Raw genomic sequence first — 20,557 nt, 5'->3', positions numbered from 1 at the left:
ACCAAAAGACTTGTCCCATACATCGTGGGATAAATGTTTTTAACTTCTTGCAAAGATATGTAGCATACGAGGTGTGCAGAAAAGTAATGAGACTGGCAACACTGCACACGAATTGATGATGCTGATGCCTTACCCTTCAAATGGCAGTTAGGTTAACCCCTGCTGTTGGCTCAGTACAAGTTTGAACTTGCTACAGTTGCTATGTGATTGTTGGTTGGTTGATTTGTTGTTTTAAGTCCACTTTATGCACAGTAAGGCTAATTGGGACTGGACCTACAGTTTAAAGTGGGATCCGAACCACTTGTGCCTCCATCAGGTATCGAACCCGGGACCCCTTGATTACAAGGTGACGACGCTACCACTGCACCATCGGGGAGGCCCTATGTGATTGTTGAGAGCGTCTGAAGTGAAGTTGTGTTTGTGCGTTACGAAAATGGACTGGCAAAAAATTTGAGCAAAGTTTTACCCTCACATTTTGTGTAAAGTTTGGCTAATCCGCTACTGTGACTTATAAAAAGTTACAGAGGGCTTATGGAGAACATTCCATATACAGAGCATAAGTCCCTTTTAGAAGGCTGAGAACAAGTTGAAGACAAACCTAGTTCGGCAAGACTTTCAACCTCAAAAACGGATGGCAATGAGGAAAGAGTGAGGTCTCGTTAGGTCAGATCATTGATTGATGTTGAGAATGATCAGTAAAGAGTTAAATTTGAACCAGTTTACCATCCATCAAATTTTAGCACTTGGCTGGTGCACCATGACAATGCCCCATGTTACACGGCAGTCTCAATCAATACATTTTTGGCAGAAAAAAGCATTCCTGTGGTTCCTCAGGCCCCATATTCACCGGATCTCAGTCCCTGTGACTTCTTTTATTCCCCCGGCTCAAAAAACCACTTAAAGGGGTGCCATTTTGGTACTCTGAATAATATCCAGAAGAGCGTAACCAACAAGCTAAAGGGCATTCCAGTAGAAGCCTTCAAGCACTGCTACGAACAATGGAAACAATGCCTCCGTAGCTGTGTAGCTGCCCAAGGGAACCATTTTAAAGGGGATAACCTTGATTTGTAAAAATAATAATACTCATGGTTAAAAGGAAGTCAGTCTCGTTACTATTTCTGCCACACCTTGTATATACTAGAGCTGAGCCAATACTGATCACTTATCAATCCCTACTAATACCAATGACGATTCTTGGAAAATGAAAAAAATTAAAGGAATTCAAAATAGTTGTAATTTTTAAAATACAGTTTTTCATTGGAACTGTAAAACAGCAATCGACTCAAGTTTTGCTTTAATATATTCATAATTTCACATAAGATAATTTATTAATAACAAAATTTAATTCTCCCCATCATTCTGTTGCCAAAATAATGAAAATTATACATTTTGCATAATTTCCAGAATATTTATACTCCACAAAAGTGTGTGGCATTTTTGTGGACCTTCAGAGATCCCTGTACTCCATAAAAGTATTGACCAGTATCAGCTATACCATTGGTATCGGTCAATACTAATAACATCGGTATCAGTATTAGCTCAGTCCTAATACCTAAGTAGAAATAATCCCAATACCTACTGAATATGTAGCTAGTTCAGTATAACTGTTCATGATACAGAAATCATTACATAGCAGAATAGACAAATGAATGTGACATGTGAAAAGGAACACCATTACCTAAGTAAAAAAAATCATTTAACGCTAGACATTCACTAACAAATTTGTTTATATTAGTGATACTCGTGTTTATATTATTTCCTAATTAAGATGGTAATTTTGTTCCTTAATTTACTCAATACATATATAATGATTGGAAATTAAGTACCGTAATTCTACAACATTTTTTCAAGCAATAGCAGGGTGAGTCATTTCAAGACTTTTAATAAGTACTAGACCTGTTAATTGAACAATAAAAATGCTTGACAGTGTTAGTTCTACATTCCTTTTCTTGCAAAAAAAGAAAGAAAAAAAAGGTTACTACTTATAAGAAAATGGGTTAAATACGCTTATCATTGAAGATACATGTGTAGATTTTCATCCATACCAGAGCATATACTCACCATTGAAGAATGCTTTTAATGTGTCTTAAATAGAAATCATTCCCCAACCACAAGAAGGTAAATGATCCTACGAGGTAACCAATTGCGTATATGTTCACATTTCTAGTTCCAGCTAGGTAAATCACACCTAGTGTCACATAAAAGAATGAGGTAAATATTATCTTCTTCAAAACATCCAGCCATGATCTAAGGAAAGAAAGAAATAGTTATCAATATATCACATTGTAACTACCAGGTACAAAAGTAGGATTAACACTTTTACAATTGAAATGCAATTTTTACAAATATTAAGGTTACTGAATGCACCCACTAGTATTTAATTCAGCATATAATTACTACAAGCAGTGGAATCTGGCTTTTTTTGTGCCTCCAGATTTTACATTCCTAGTACCAGTAAAGTAATTTGCTATACCATTTTCCTTGATTATATATTTCCTACATGAAGAGTTTTTCAGTCACAGTTTTTTCTGTGAAAAACTATAAATCATGTTTTATTGTTTGAATTGTTGTTTTAAGTCCACTTTATGCACAGACAGTCTAATCGGGACTGGCCATACAATTTAAAGCGGAATCCAAACCACTGAGGCATGTGCCTCCACTGGGTATCAAACCCGGGACCCCTTGATTACATGGTGACAATGTTACAACTATGCCATCTGCAAAGCCTATACAGGGTGTCATAAAACTCTTTTAACAACGCTTGGGTGCTGGTAGATATCATAAAAACAAGTAACTTTTCCCTATAAAGTTTACCTTGAAAGCACTTAGTTTCTGCGCTATAAGCGCTTAAAATCTATCCTGTATGTATGCAACCCAACACAGCAAATGCTTGCTCTAACACAACTGCCAGGGGCATGTGGCAGGGTTGCCACTAGCGTTCCTCGTTAAGAGAGATGACTTGGAAACAATAACTTGGGAGTCTTGCCTGGGCAAAATCCAAAATCTTAATGATACTTGTGATGTTGAATGAAGCATTGACAGTATTTATAAACTTACCAAGACAAATAATGGACAGACTGACATTAAAGATTACTCATTCTAAAATATCTCCATAATTGATTGATTGATTTGGTTTATTTTAATTCGCTTTTCTGCCACCTTTGGTTAATCACGAAGATGAGGATGATATGATGAAATAACAAATGACACCAATGTCTAGGCCAGGATTTAAACCCAAGACACCTGGCACCGTAGCGAGCTCTGCTAACCACATCACCAAGGAGTGTTTTGTGTATCATGCAAAATCAACAATTGCAAGGGACACGTGAGAACAAACAAATGTAAATATGATGTGTTTGCTACCTCGTTTCGAACATGCAGACTGTAATGTTATTACAATTTATTTATTAGAAAATTGTGAACTATCCCTCTTGCGAATTGAATTCATTATTAAAAGTAGGTTGAAAAGAAACAAGAATCTCATGCAGATGAATATTCTTGAGCCACTTCGGTGACTGAGTACGTTTAGTGATCAACACATGATCTCTCTACCGAATGTTCTGGACATGAGTTCCAACCTGGACAAAGGTGTCACTGGATATTCTGTCTTCGTATTTACTATTTGCCTTAAAGTGTATAAAAATGACGTACAATGAGAAGAATAGAAATTCACAAGAATTATCCCGGAAATTCATCTAGATGTCAAAATCCCGCTCGTTTGCTACAAAACATTGTTTCCAGGGTGAACTAAAAGTTGACATTTTGGTGCCTTCCAAAAATGTTGATATCAAGTTGCTACAATGGATGTACAATTTATGACGTGTACTCAATGGTTTCCTTTTGATTATTTTTTTCACGTTCGATGATCAGAATGCAAAGCAAAGACACAAAATGAGAAAACTAATTCCCACACATGAAAAGAGTGTAAATTACGAGAATTTCTCTTGATGTACCAATATCAAACGATATCGTGAAGTGCGGAACAAACTAGTACAGGCAGTAGGCACCAAACTCACTGTAATTCCTTTCAATAAAATATTAATTTCTTCATACAAATTCTTTAATAGAGCATTCAAGATGAACCAGTTTGAGAGGAGAGAAAGAGAGAGATAGGGAGAGAGAATGTTTTTAATTCGCATGTTCCTAGTATTGCAAATAATTGTTGAAATTTTCTTGAAACCCACTTTTAAAACACATAATTTTTCTTACATGCATATCAGTTGTCGCTAAAATTTATATGTTTGCACTGTTTTCTAAAATAAGCCAGGGGTTTTTGGTTCGAATCCCAGCTTGGGCATGGATGTTTGTGAGTGTCCATTCATCAATTTCATCATATCATCACTCATCCCCATCTTCGCAAATTAGACAAAAGTGGCACAAAAAGCGAAGTAAAATAAAGCAAATCAATCAATCATTAAATTTAATGAGCCTTGCAATTATTTCCTCATGAGACGAACACGATTAGCAATAACGCTAGCACACACAGGAATAATTTTCAAATGAATTGTAATAACATTACAGTCTGCGTGTTCGAAACGAGGCAGCAAACTCATCATGTTTATATATGTTCGTTCGTGGATTTCCCCTATTTCACGTGTCCCTTGCAATTGTTGATATTGCATAATACATGAAAAACTCTGTGGTGTTGTGGTTAGCAGAGCTCGCTACTGCGTCAGGTGTCTCGGGTTTAAATCCTGGCCTAGACATTGGTGTCATTTGTTATTTCATCATATCATCCTCATCTTCGCGATTAGCCAAAGGTGGCAGAAAAGAGAATTAAAATAAACCAAATCAATCAATCAATTATGGAGATATTTTAGAATGAGTAATCTTTAATTTCAGTCTGTCCATTATTTGTCTTGGTAAGTTTATAAATACTGTAAATGCTCCTTACAACATCGCAAGTATCATTAATGTTTTGGATTTTGCTAAGGCAAGACTCCCAAGTTGTTAGTTTCAAGCCATCTCTCTTAACAAGGAACGCTAGTGGCAACCCTGCCACGTGCCCCTGGTAGTTATGTCAGAGCAAGCGTTTGCTGTGTTGGGTTGCATACGTATGGGATAGATTTTAAGCGCTTATAGCACAGAAACTAAGCACTTTCGAGGTAAACTTTATAGGGAAAAGTTACTTGTTTTTATGATATCTACCAGCACCCAAGCGTTGTTGAAAGAGTTTTGCGACACCCTGTATAAATGATGCAATACAGTCATTAAAAATTATAATGTGCCAGTTTTCATGCTTATTGTAAGTCAATTCATAATTGGAGTGCACTGGAACCATACTAAAACAGGGTTTCTAAGATTTTTTGATTATGAAATTCCCTGAAATTTCCAGGTTTTCCAGTCCAAATATGAAATTTTTCCAGACTAAGGCAACAGAGGTACAATATTTCACCATAACAGATCTCCACAATGTAAAAACAACAGAACAAGTTCATAAACCATACACAATTTTTCATTTTCGGGCAGATTTATAGTGTCGTAGAAAATGCTGCTTTGTTTGCTTAGATTTATAAGTACACAGCATCTGGAGAAATTTTTGTTGCATATAGGAATTCTATAAGAAATGTCAACAAGACTAAGATCTATAAAATAATAGACGATAACCTCATCTTTACCAACTTTTCTGATAATTACGATCATATCCTCAATGTACTTTAGTTATCAATCAGATATCTGGACTGCAAGTTTTACTTTGATATTCTTTCTAATATCTAGTATTATAAAAGTGATTTATTACAGAAATTCGAAGGAACCATAATTTTGCATAAGAATGAGAATCACAAGAATGAAAGAAACAAGTTTCTAAACTGAATCTTTTTTGGAAGTGGAACCGAATCCAGAAGTGGAAGGGAACTGCTTGTTCATTTTGCAACTTTTTCCCTTGTAGACTCCAAAATGCACGTAAATTCCAGACGATCTGCAAAATTCTCTGACATTTCCATGTTTTTCAGGTTTTCCAGATGCGTAGCACCCCTGTAAAAATGGTTGGACAAACACAAGAACATACTGTTGGGAAATGGTAATTTTGGCTGTGGTTCTAATGGACCAACCATTTTTGGTTACTTGGGATGCCTCCATCGGTTGCTACCAATAAGTACAGATTAATACGTTCCATTCCTAAATTTCTTGCAATGATGAAAGTTAATTTTTTGCTATCACCTGATTTCAGAAAGGTAGTCCGGCGTAGGATTGTTACTCCAGTCGTCAGCATCCATAGAAGCTGAAACATTTCTCCCACCAGGGTGAGATTCATTCTTCTCAATACTAAACACAACTAGTTGTCGACAGGTAATCATGTAAAGGATGAAGTCGCCTACAATAGAAAACAAGAATACAATGTGTAAATACATCTAATCATTAAAAGATGGCTATGAAACCACCACCACGTGGCAACAATGAACATGTCATTTCTCAAAAATTACAGATAATAATTCCGTTCTGTCTTGATTGATTGATTTGGTGTTTTAATTGATTGATTGATTTGTTGTTTTAAGCCCACTTAATGCACAGTAAGGCTAATCGGGACTAGACCTACAGTTTAAAGTGGGATCTGAACCACTGTGTGCCTCCAATCTGTATCGAAGCCGGGATTCCTTGATTACCAGGCGACGACGCTACCACTGTGCCATTCAGGAGGCTATTCAATTCTGTCTTCTTTGTTTATTTATATATGTACATATGAAGGTATGACATACTGAAATTGCAAAAAAAAAACACAATCTGTATTAAAAGGTGCAATTTGAACAAATTTCTTTGTTTTCCTTGAGTATTATGGGATAGTTCTTATAAAATGGTGTTGTTACTCTTCAACCACTGCTTTTTGTTGATGTATTTTACTATTACATGCAATAATGAAAACAAATGAACTTGTTCAAAATATGCAACAATTTGAGATCTAGCAGGAAACGTCCAATTTTCAAAATTACTTGAAAATTACGGTTTTCTAAAATGTTGCATATTTCCCATTTCTTTCCAAATTTGGGGATGGACATTACATCTCCTCAAAGAAGGGTTTTTTGCCGTGCTTCCCCGCAAATTTGGTCCATACAGTGTCCATAGAAACTTTTCCATAAGCTGGGAACACTGCTTTTTTTACACATTGTTATTTTTTTCCCAAGAACTATCAGCCTATTTTACAACTTTACATAGTTGTAAGAATGTTCCACTGCTACATAATACATTTTTTTGTTCACTTTCGTTTATTAAGGTGACCACAAGGGTGTGCCAAATACAATTTTCTGTATAAAATTTCAATTTTCTTCTTCCTCTAACTTTATTATTAGGAGGTACAATGCTTGAATTTCAGCTCTGCTAAAAGCCCCATCATTCTAAAAAAAAAAAAACCCGATATCATCTCTGTACAAGAACTTGTTCTCGAGCTTTTTTTTTTTTTTGTAAAAGTTTGAAAAGTACATGCTTGAAAAGTTACCATCCTGAGAGGGTATCATGTGGGATAGGCTCCCATCTGCTAGAGGTTAAATAAAGTACTTACCATACCATAATGATGGCAATAGCCTGTGGTAATTCTGGATCTCAATGTTTTTCAGATAGTAGACACTAGAGTACTGCATCGGACCACTTTCGCATGCTCAAACTTGTTTGAATCTTCCACGCCCGAGCGTGTTATGCTCGAATGTACTGCACTTGTAGTGGAATGATTGACAACGTCCTGTATTTCAGAGCCTAAAAAGCAGCACTGTTAACCTAAAACCCATACATGGAAGGAAACCACTCTATGCAATTACAATTCTAAATAATAATCTCGTATATTATGTAACACTCAAATACAGCACATATGAAAGTATGCAATATCTACAGACCGAAACGTAAAATGGATACACATGCTGACAGACCTGCCTAAGCAATTACAAATATCGTATCACAGTGCAAGAATCATTGTTCGCCTACCAAAAAGGATAATCATATTCTGCGAAATAATAAATGCAGTTATAACATTCAAATGAACATCATTTCAATGTGACAATAATAGCAGAAACGTAAAATGTCAGCCTCGGTAGTTTCAGCCCATTTGATTTTCACATTTCTTGGTAAGATCTACAAAACTGCATTTTAACATGGAGATGATGACTATGCTCACTTATTTCTCAATTTCACTTCATCTTTTACTTCATGATCCATATATGAGGACCCACTACCATAGACAAATTATGGAAATATGTCTACTAATAGAAGTGGCCGCGGTGGCTCAGTCGGTAACGCGTCTGACTACCATGCTAAAGGTCCCGGGTTCGATCCCCGGCCGGTTCAAATCCGGGAACTTTTCTAACGGTGGAAGCGGCCCCGGCACCCACCCAGCGTCGAACAACATGGGTACCTGGGGGAAACCCTGGGGGGGGTAAAGGCGGTCAGGGGCGTGATGCTGATCACGTCACCCCCACTCACGACCGGATCAAGAAAGTGTGGGGCGTTACCCCCACACCCCCTATACGCCTTCATGGCGTGGTGCTATGCACAGGGGAACACTTTACCTTTTTTTTTTTTTTTACCTTTTTGTCTACTAATAGGGCTCGAGAGTTCCGAGTGTATTTCTGTCCTTGGTAGTTTTTCGCTCGAGCGGAAGAACTATCAATCCTGTGTGCCATCCAGTGTTGCCCCTGCGAACTATTTGCTGCTCGAGCGAAAAATGATCATTGTAGCACTCTAGTAGATACTATTGCTATGCAACGTAAAAAAAGAAAAATAATTATTTTATATCTAAACGACACTCACCAATTAATTTGTGAGACATTGGTGGATTGCTGTAATCTGGAAGATATATCCATACTCGAATCCTCTTCAGGATTTCTTCCTTGTACCAAGAAAATTCTAGGGAATATTGTGAAAACGTTACTTTCTCATTTTAAATATAGCCCAACAATCAAAATATGCAGGTATAAACTAAGTATTTATGTTGCAGCATTGTGAACACTGGTACTACATGAAGATGGAAATGATTTTCTATTGCCATGATGCTTTTAATCAGGAACCTATTAATAGGTACTAGGGATTGGACAGATTAACCAGTACTCTACTGATTTTGGCCAAAATTCTGCCACCTTTTATATTACTGTTATGAATTAGAAATGGACCAATGTGATTTTTTTGTCAAACAGTACTGACATAACATTCACTGATCCTGATTACCAATATTCTACTGATCGTTATAGCGTTATAGTACGCCCGTACGCCCGGCGTTCCCAGATTTAAAATTTCAAAAATGCGTAAATGCTGTGAATATAAAGTAAAACTTGACTAATTCCATATATGTTTGACCTTCATGGCATTATAATAGCTATTTTTCGCGATCCGCTTGCAACGCTCCACTCTCAACACTCGTTCTAGCATCTTTTCTCAATGTCTTTCCTGGCCGGACGCCGAGCAGGTTCGACATACAAGACTCTATATTCCTTGCTACCTTTCTGGAGGGAAAGCTTCGATGTCTACAGCACGTGCGTAAATGCCCCTCTTGTACACCAGCGTACGGAGCTGCAGCAGAGGTCTACCGTGATTGGTTCATGTGACCCTTCCTGTTTTCTGAAGCAGACGACAGCGGTAGAATTCCTACCTGGTTCTTCGCGCTCATGCAATTCATGTTATGTGATGCTACAATATGCAATATTGACTGACGTAACTTTACCAATCTCAAATATACCGCTTCTTAATGATCACTGCATTATATAATTTATCGCACGAACAGCGATGTGCATTAGAAACTAAAAGATCAACACAGTTTTTGTCAAATAAGTTGGTGAAGTCCTCGTGGTAGAAATTCAGCCTGTGGCTGCTCTACCACTTAACCCGCCAAACTACAATTTTCTTTTATTGTTATTATTTTTTTGTTATTATCTAACTGCTTAATATTATGTCAATGGAAATGTTTACCTTCATTTGAAAACTCTTAACATTGAATTGTCCCTGTACAAAATTATTTTAAAATGTTTATCAGCATTCTCAAGATGTAATAAACCGTGGTCTGAGTTACTAATTGGCACTGTTACGTCAGTAGAGTGTACGATATTTGGATCATCCACCCACCTCCGTGTCAGGGTGCTTTGCACAGTGCGCCAAGACGACAGAGGTCCCTGGTTCGAATCCCGGTGTGAGCACGGGTGTTCTTTGTCAGTGTCCTTTCATCAATATCATCATCACTCATATTCATATTCGCAATTAACCAAAAGTGGTAGAAAAGCGAAGTAAAATAAACCAAATCAATCAGTAGTTGGATCCTCCACAACAATTACGCCTACTGTTGTGCAGAGGCGCTTGTGATTCAAGTAGGTTTTTAATGACTTGCGTCATGCAGAAAGGTATAAAACACCAGAGTTCAAAACATTTGTGGCATAGTGAGGCATCTAATTTTCTAGCTAAAACATGCATGGATGATGTTTTATTGAAAACCCAGCTGACTTCAGGCAAATAAACAATACCTGTGGCGACTAATACCATAAGTAAATTATTAAGCAAGAAAGGACCGACCCTTCCTTCGGACTTGGCGTTCCCACCCGAAATGTCCATGCTACGCCACTGAAAATTACAAATGTATCTTGACAGACATGAATGGTTCATCAACTTCCCTTATTAACATAAGTAATCAGGTAACTGCAGTGGGTTTTAATTTGGAAAAGAAACTGCATATTCAGAAATTAACTTTACAAAACTGCAGAAAATGAATTGTACATTTAAGACTTTAATAATAGGAAAACGGTGGAATTTTGCACTAAATAACAGGTTATTTATAGATGTGTCAGTAAAGTGATACACCAATGTGCCTAGTTATGATGTTATCAAAAATATTTCCAATTTGTGAGTTCCACTTCTATTATGAATATAAAGGTACTAGAGGTATGGAGGGGAGCTGATGGGGCTACAGACCCTTCTGAAATTTTGAGAGCATCAACATTTGAAATAAAAGCAGTGAAGAATTTGAAAAAAAAAAAAAAGAGTGGTAAATACAACCCACCCTTTAAAGTGACCCCCGATTGTCAGTTTTGAGAGTATTTTTTTTCCCAATCCCAACCCTCCCTTTCCCACTCCCTGCCCCCACTTCACCCCACCACTTATAATTTGCGATGAGCCTGGTGACAGAACAGTGTTTTTTCCCATACTTCTACGTTTCCAATCCAGACCTTGCAATGTTGCAGGTCTCTAACTTCCTTTTCCACCTCTCCATTTACCACTGATGATGTGGCTCGCGGCCACGAAAATTTGACTTTCTCTAGTGTCTGGTGAGTGTTTCCTTATTTCCTTTTTATTTAGCCCTTCTGGCCATCCTTCCTTATATCCACTATACATATACATATATACATACATACATATATTATATACACTCATTGAAAAAAAAAGTTAAGCACCCAAAAGGAAGGGTCCAATTTGAACACTATTTCATACACGTGTGTACCTTCGATATGTATGTAAATGATTAGAGCTGCAATGATTTGTAATGTCTAGAATGGCCACCAGAGTGCATTAGTTGTGCTACAGTGTGATAGTGTTATCAGGCCTGATAGCATTCATAAGGCATGTGTGGAGCATCAGACAGTCAGTCAGCACCGTGAGAGAAGGTGATCCAACACAGAGAATGCCTCGTAGACACATCAGACATAGTTACCAGCACTTCACGGAGTCCAAAAGGGGCCATATTGGTCGAATCATGCAACTGACAGGCATCTCGGATATTCAGATGTCATAGTGGCAAGCATAGGTGGAGTTCTGGAGGGGCAGGGGGGCCTGCCCCCCAACTTAAAAAATACTAAAAAAATACCACATAATTAAGTTCAGTTACTACATTTTTGTTATGATTTGTTGCAATTCTTGACGTTTGGCTTGATGGCAATGTGCGGTAATTGAGCCGCAATAGCGGGTCTTAGACGATTTGACTGATGTGTACAATTTGAAGGAAGAAAAATGTAAAATGACTTTGTGTTGAGTCAACAGTTACTGCTGAGGCATCAAAAGAACTTTTCAATTTAATTCTTTTTAAAATTTCTGAAGCTTACTATTGTACCATAACTTCTTTAAAGTAATACGAGTATTGTATCAATAAAAAAATAATGAAATGCAAAATGCAATAACCGTAATGTTTTGCTTCTTTTAAAACTGACAAACAATATACAAATTAATATTTGTTTACTTAAGCAAGGAAATTTAACATTTTCAAATTGAAAAGGTCTAAAACGCAGTGTTTTTAAGGTTGTTTCTTTTTTTCTTTCTTCAGGGGAAGGCCTCCGGACCCCTTATAAACTAGGGGATATTCAATACCTGAGGGTTATTTAATATCCCCTAGTTTATAATATCATATGATTCTCCCAGAGTCTGCCCCCCCCCCCCCAAAGCAAAAGCTCAAACTTCGCCCATGGTAGCAAGATGTTGGCACCAATGAATACGTGAGGGCACCTACAGACACGTTGAAGGTTCTAGTCGACCAAGACTGGCCACACCAAGGGAGGATTACATAATTGTGCGCCAAGCATCTTGCAACCCCATCACATCTGTGTCTGCTATCCGGACACACATACAGGACTCTCTACAACACCCTGTGTCATCCCGAACCATTGGTCGAAGACTGCCAGCAGCCAGACTACAAGTTTACCAGAGGCTGGCGTTAACACCAGAACACAAACGGCTGCATTTGAAGTATTGCCATAACCAGGAGGCATGGACTGCTGACGACAGTGAAGAGTGGCATTTCATCATGTTCAACAATGAATTTCAGTTCTGTATTACCACGGATGACCACCGTGTGCGAGTATGGGGGCACCGAGGGGAGAGAACACATACTGCCAATGTTGTGGAGAGGCCCACCGGCATTGCCCCTGCCATCATGTTGTGGGGAGCCATTGGGTATGACTTCAGATCATCTCTGGTAGTGGTTCTGGGGATTCTGATGGCACAGTGCTACATCACGGACATCCTGCATCCTCATGTGTTACGCCTCTTGAGACAGCATCCTGGTACACTCTTTCAGCACAACAGCAACACTCGTCCGCACACGGTACATGTGTCTATGGACTGCCTGCATCCTGCTGCTGCTGAGGTACACCCGTGGCCAGCAAGATCCCTTGATCTGTCCCCGATAGAACATGTAAGGGATCAGCTTGGACGTCAACTCCAACCCAGTGCTGATTTGCAGGATATCGAGGGCCAGTTAAAACGGCTGTGAGCCGACTTGCCTTGGGAGGAGATAATAAGGCTTTACGACTCCTTTCCAAATCAAATTGGCACATGTATCAAGACCTGAGGGGGTGCCAGATCCTACTGACATGGGATCAACAGTACATCTGTAGTGCACACTCTGGTGTCCATTTGATCTCATTTTGCAAACATTGGAATCCAGTCACATAACATGTCAGCAGGTGCTGTTTCATTTAATTTCCACCACTCGTTCTAGGTGTGTATATATACTAGGGATGGACCAATATGAAATTTTGGCCTATACGGATGAAGTGCCGATATAAAATTTACCAATACCAATAACCAATATTCTACCAATCTAACAAAAAAAAATCCAAATGGTCCTTGAAGAACCTGAATGGTCAGTCCATTAACCTCATTAAAAATGTACGTTATCAGATGACTGCAATGCAAAAGGAGCTGCATTATTAGATATTTGCTTTTTAAAAAAGTAAGGAATGGATATTTTGTGTTTTTATCCATAAAAATTGTAACAAAATGGCAAAATATTGCACTAATTATATGATATTTAGAGATATATCTGATCGGTAAAATTGTCAGTAATGTTACCGATAAACCGATACACCAATATGTCTAATTCGGCTCATACCGATAGAGTACCATTTAATCTGTCCCATCCGTAATAACTGAAGTAGCTTAATATGAAAATAATATTAATAATTGCAGTATATAGCAAGAAATCATGACACATATTTTGTTCACAGCATAAAATGACTATAATTATATCAAAGTTATCATATTTAAAATAATGAAACTATTTGCAGCAGTTGTCATGCACAATGCAAAAGCATCAATCAAATTAACATCTTAACATTTATAAGTACTTCATTTGTATATGATTATATCAAAATAATAATAATGATTATAATGTTCTCATTACTTACCGATGCACCACAATGGAGGAAATCCAACACAAATAACATACTGCATCAATATAACAATGGCTATGAACATCACATAAAATATCCACATTTTGGATAAAGATTTTCGAGATCTATTATGCAAGATACAAAGCCAGAGTGCATAAAAGACAGAATAGATATCCAATCTATTTGCAATTACAGCTACAGTTGTCATAAAACTTATCTGTGATAGGAAAAACTCAGAATTAGAGTTGTGTTACCATACAGCAAAAGTGGCAAAATATTTCAATAGACACTACTTTAATAGAAACTGGAACATTAATTGCTATTTCTTAGTTAGCATTATTAGGTTAGAAGCATGTGGCAGCCATTGTTGTCATAAATTTGGTTCCACTTAACATATTTCTTCGAATTCAAGATGATATTGAATGTAAGGTGGACCTTAATTATTGCTTTAGCTATTGAGGAAACAGGGTGTCTACCAAAATAACAAATCCAAAATTCTTGACTTTCCGTGACTTTTTAAAATTTTTCTTGACCTCTTTTTCCTTTTCTTAACCTTTATTTATACGAGCCCTACTTAGATAAAGTTGGAAACTAGCAATTAAGAAATGTGGAGCTTGTGTTGTCATTCCTATTTGTTATTGTCCCTTTATTCATCTGATCTTATCATCATTCATCCTCATCTCGCGATTAGCCGAAGGAGCAGATAAGTCAAGTAAAATATACTAAATCAATCAATCAGCCATTGTAGTAGCAAAAATGTTTGGCCACAAGTATAATTTCTTGACTTTTTATTTACTTCTTCACCTACTTGTTGATTTCTTTACATATTTTTGACTTTCTTGACTCGCAGACACCCTGGGGAAAAAATACTTCCAATTTATGCACATATGTACATACTGGCAAAACTAGCACTTTATTAGAACAATTCTGTATAGTATTACATTTACATAGTTGTTACATTATTGTTACATTTGGCATCAACAATACTACCATAAGAAAATTTCATTAAGGATGTTTGTTATCAATACCAGTATTTTGGTAAAATATTGAGGAAAATACTTAATTATTGAAACTAGCAAATACTTCTTCATATTATACACTAGTGGCATGGTATATTTGTAATATATACTCGGATCCAAGATGACATTGAATCCAAGGTGTACCTAAATTTTCAACACCTCCCTTCCAAAAAAAAAATGTACCTTACATTTGAAGAAATATGGTATTAAGAAAGCCATCATAGAGAGACGGAGAGGGAGGGGGGCTAGGTTTAATCCAGGACATTTAAAATATAAACACAAAACATCACAAACATCGTTCTCCCAAATGAAATACATATTTTACAGTAAAAGACTGTTTCCATTTCTGAAAATTGAAAATTGAATATTCCCTTCAGATAAGCATGTCAATTTTCTTTTTAAATACAGCGTGAGCATAAAAACACTCCCTGATTTCAAGATGTCATAAAATTAATAGTTACTTGAATATATTAATAAAATTGATATCCAAAGCTCAGTTAACTCAAAATATTTTCATATCTTTCTCTTCAGAATAGCTAGTTGTGACTTCGGCAGCTATAGAGGGCAGTGACATCGAAAATGACGTTCACCCCGCAGCAAAGAAGTTGGTGCATGTTACAAATTGCCAAAACAAGCAGTGTTGGGAGAGTGCAGGATGCATTTAAACGGAATTTTGATGTAGATCCACCAACACACAAATCCATTTTGAAGTGGCATAAAACATTTGTGGAGAAAGGGTGCATTTGTGATCAAAGAAAAGAACATTCTGGCTGACCGTCCGTCTCTGAGGAAATTGTGAAGTGTGTGCGAGAAGCCTTTGTACGCAGCCCGAGGAAATCAACACGTGAAGCTAGCATGCGCCACAAACAACCATAAGGAAGATTTTACTGAAGCGTTTGCGGTTTCACCCATATCGGCTGCAATTGGTCCAAATGTTATATCCACAAGACAAGGTAAAGCAACGTGAGTTTTGCGAGACTATCTACACTTTAATGGAGGACGAGGACACCTTTCTGAAAAAGAGTATTTTTAGTGACGAGGCAACCTTCCACTTGAGTGGAAAAGTGAACAGGCATAATGTTAGGATCTGGAGAAGAAAGCTTCCGCATGCCACTCTTGATGTGGAACGTGACTAACCCAAGGTGAATGTTTTTTGTGCAGTGTCAGTGTGTCAAGTGAACGGTCCATTTTTCTTTGAGGAGCCAACAATCACAGATGAAAGGTTCTTAACAATGCTAATTGACTGGTTAATTCCTCAACTTGCTGCAGAGAGAGGTGACTACATTCTACAAGATGGAGCGCCCCCACACTGGCATCAATCTGTACGCACCTTTCTGAACGACAACCTCCCACACCGATGGATAGGACGAGCTGGACCAAAAGATCAAAATCTATGCAAGTGGCCCCCATGATCACCGAACATGACAGTTTGTGACTTTTTTCTTTCGGGGTTCGTGAAGGACCAGGTCTATGTACATACCTCCACTACCCACAACCCTGAACGATCTTCAGGAACGCATCAGTGCAGCTGTCAACTTCATCACACCGGATATTCTTGAGACGGTGTGGTTGGAGCTGGATTACCGTCTCGATGTTTCCCGCGTAACAGGTGGCACACACATCGAGTGATTGTAATTCCAATGAACACCACCAAAAACTTAATGAGTTTTTGCAACTAGTGTGAACATTTCCACAGAATATTACTTTTGGTATTAAAGTTATACCCTTTCAAAACCAGGGACTGATGTTGTGCTCACCCTGTATATTAAATTGGCATCTGTAAATCCTCTCCAACATGTAACAAAGAAATATAAAACAGCATTTCACAACCAGCCACAATTCTGCAATGTTCAGTTTGGTTCAAAATGCATTGATCTAGCCCTACAACCTACTTCTCTTGATTAATTATTGACACATTTCAATATAAATTATCGTATTTGCCAGAATATAAGATTAACCCCTTTTTTGTACACATTTATTTTAAGAAAAATCTATATCACTGAATTTATAATTAATTTACAGCATTTCAAAATAGAAAGTAAGATGTAAGTCTACTTTCAACAAATAACTTACCTAACTGGGAAGAATACATTTTAATCTTCTTCATTACACACTGCAGGGAAGCAAGAAAGAAATCGACTAACTCAGTACAGAGAAAATTTCCATAAATGGAGGTAATCAAAAACGGAGTATCATAGTATAAGATTCGCCCTGTTTTATAAATGTACCAGCTGATTACCTGGCATTGCCCAGGTATTTATTTATCCCAATCTTGTATTAGACAGGAAAATAATGAATTCTAACTACAGTGTAATGTAACTAATTTTAAATGTGATTGTGAATGTCACCAATTAGCTTAGCGACTCAGAAAACCATGGATTCGACACTAATCTAGGTAATTTGTGGAATTTTATTTTTCACCCCCTCTCACCCCCATGTGGATAGGTGATGAACATGATGTTGAACCATATTGGGAGTGTCACAAAAACTATAGATTCCATTTTCAACACAGCCTGAATGTTAGACAACCCGAGAAACACTATCATTGTGCGGGATTGCATAGAGTCACGGATGTCTGTCTGTGCAGAATTTAATATCGGTCGATCTCAATTATTTTTACATGTCACACCTTCCCACCCCACCCCTATGGGTGCCAGGGGTGTCTTACCCCAAAAATATTATTTCCAGATTGCAAGTGATACATGCACCAAGTTTGGTTGAAATTGCTCCAGGCGTTCGAGAGTTATGCCGGAACAAACATATTACACACACCCACACATCCATTTTTATATATATATAGATTTTTAAAGGAAAAAGGTGCATATTATAGGCTGGCAAATATGGTAATTATAAGAGAAAATTCGATTTTTATTTGTAAATAAAAATGTACCTCAACTCCAAATTTGTAGAAGCCATAATTAATAATGAATTTTATGCAGTTCAGAATATTTTTATCAGCGTCCTTCCTGTGAATCTTTGGGAATAAAACAGGTGGAGGAGTTAGAGGCAGACCTTTAGCTAACCTGCAATGTTTCTGGCGAACAGTTACTATGGCCTGAACAGTCATTATGGCAATAAAACCTGAATGGAAAAGATTGGAACAATAGAATTAGAATTTTTTACTGATGGGGAAGTTCCTTGAAAACCTTAAAACAGCATAGTAAGTTTTATGGATTTCTTTCCATCTTCAAGAGGTTGAATTATAAATGCATTGGTCCATTATTAGGATTTAATTTGAACTAGTAAAGCACATTGAATACCAATAACTAACTAACTCTCTAGCCTTCTTGAACCCGAAGGTTCATGGCTGCAGTAACACAGGCCTTCCATCTGTCCCTATCTGAGCAAGATCTACATGCTCTTTTCCATCCCTACCAATTTCCTTTAAGTCCATCTCAACATTATCCCTCCATCTTTGTCTTGGTCTTCTTACAGGTCTCTTACCATTAGGTTTCCCAACAAGAATCCTGTAAACTGTTCTTTCCTCTCCCATTCGTGCCACATGGCCTGCCCACGTAAGACATCTTGATTTAATCATTCCAATAATATCTGGACATGAATACAAATTGAATGCCACCAACGTCAATAATTTACGTCTTGTAATAAAGGTGTCTCAGGTTGAGAGGTACAATCTATTACATAAGATGAATTATATTAAATTAGATTATAATTAGAAACTCAATTCTCACTAGACACACTGCATAGTGGCCGAATCCCACTTTCAACTGTCTGTCCAGTTCTGATTAGCCTATGCAAGTATAAAATGAATTTAGAAACATTTTTAGCCAACAGTTTTTTCATAACATTTCGGTATAATATCACCATCACAAACTATAAACTATTAACTTAGTTTGGCCACTTCAAATTTGAACTTACCTATGTACCCTTTCAACAAAAACTGAATATCTGAAGATTTTCTAAATCCTAACCATTCTGCATTACTTGCTGAGGTGTTTCCAAATTCGGTTTTGTTCTAATAAAAGAAAAATAATATATTTTTAAATCAAAATTTCAAATGAAAAATACAATACGTAAATATAAAATACAATAAACAAATCCAGTACCACCCCACATTTTAACAAAAATTAACTGTTCTATGTACATACATTAGAACACATGGTGTTAACAGCTTGTGAGGGCCAATGCCTACCTATAGAGCGACCGCAAGGAAAGTCCCCGTGCAGCTTTCTTTTCTTCCGTTCAGCTTGGGCCATAAGGAAGCATGGTCCACTCTCCCCTCCCCTCCTCACAGGAGTACGGTGCACAGGAGTCGCGGGTCTGCACAGGTTCTTTGCTTGTGGTTCCTCTATACTGACTGCTGGCCTCACTCCCATCAGAGGTGGAAAATCATCCAACCATGGCGTTATGGAGTAACGTGTGGTCAGCATGCCGAACTCCCAGACGTTGCTGTAGGTTCCCATGACTGAATTATGCTACTGATTCCTAGCTCCCCAATTTCCTCATGATGGTGGGTGGCCATTGGTCCGATACACAGGCCAAAATCTCAGGAAAAGTTGTTACGCTTTCCCTAGGAGACTCGAACCTGCACACATCTTGTAGCTGGAGCCCAAAGCTTGCACTTTAGACTGTACAGCCACAGTGCGGGACATGTACATAAATTAGTTATATTTATTTGTCAGAACGACCAAGAAGTACACAAAAAAATACGGAAGAATATACAAATAAACACTGGAAAATTTAGCATAATTTATACTTCACATTTACATTTTACATCTGTTCCAAACTACCTTTCACGAAAATTATGAACTACAAAACAAACAAAATGGTACTTAACTGTACAATTTGCCTCTTCTGATAAATTACTAATGTACCGAATCTGGTAAATTTGTTTTGCAAGAAGCAACACTGATGCGTACAATGAACAAATAAAGCAGGATATGAACTGAAATCTATTTCCGAACATCTGTGCCAACACCACAAGCAGCACGAAAATGAAGTGTACAGCACACACCTGCAAACAGACGATAAAAAAAACAGTTGAAAGAAAGAAAAATCTACCAACTAGTTTATTCAATGAAATGGAATTAGTAGCTAGGCACCTTCTATAGGAAAATTCTTCAACTAAGATTTGTTATGAAATAGCTAAGCATAATAAAACAGATGGAACCACACAAGGAAATACCTTGAAAGCTTGATGAAAATTAACTTGGATATCATCTTTATATACATAAAACAACACCACTCAACAGGCTTTTTACAGAAATATCAGACTGGGGGAAATATGGCAATTTATGGTTATAGTGTCCAGTATCAATAAAGTAGTGCCTTATTTGTCCCATAACTAGAGAAAAAATACAACCTACCAATCAGTAATTTATTCATTTTGTGGAACAGTTCTTTATATTTATTTATAAAATTAAGCCATAAATCAATCTGAAACAGTTAACAGTCAACTGCAACAAATACAACAAAATCGAACATATACTTATCTCAAAGTTAAAGAATGAAATAAGG

General features: G+C 37.3%; 1 protein-coding gene across 6 annotated transcripts in view; it reads right to left on the bottom strand.

Moving 5' to 3' along the window:
* Window positions 1-20,557, bottom strand: part of LOC145980126 (piezo-type mechanosensitive ion channel component-like) — a 224,241-nt gene that overhangs the window by 116,078 nt on the left and 87,606 nt on the right. For all 6 annotated transcript variants that reach the window (XR_014440830.1, XM_083113141.1, XM_083113139.1 and 3 more), the window contains exons 17-23: window positions 19,878-20,054; window positions 18,959-19,055; window positions 17,973-18,163; window positions 14,079-14,280; window positions 8,734-8,829; window positions 6,163-6,316; window positions 2,062-2,247 (exon numbers count right to left, since the gene is read on the bottom strand). Coding sequence is in view for 5 of the 6 variants with exons in the window: in XM_083113141.1 (XP_082969267.1) it covers window positions 2,062-2,247; window positions 6,163-6,316; window positions 8,734-8,829; window positions 14,079-14,280; window positions 17,973-18,163; window positions 18,959-19,055; window positions 19,878-20,054 (1,103 nt within the window). In the remaining variant the exon portion in view is untranslated. The remainder of the gene's footprint in view (window positions 1-2,061; window positions 2,248-6,162; window positions 6,317-8,733; window positions 8,830-14,078; window positions 14,281-17,972; window positions 18,164-18,958; window positions 19,056-19,877; window positions 20,055-20,557) is intronic.

This window comes from Lepisma saccharinum, chromosome 27 (assembly GCF_977018435.1).
Source record: "Lepisma saccharinum chromosome 27, izLepSacc3.1, whole genome shotgun sequence".
NCBI classification, from domain to species: Eukaryota; Metazoa; Arthropoda; class Insecta; order Zygentoma; family Lepismatidae; genus Lepisma; species Lepisma saccharinum.
The sequence above is the reverse complement of the archived record's forward strand: the minus strand, read 5'-3'. Positions and strand labels throughout refer to the sequence as shown.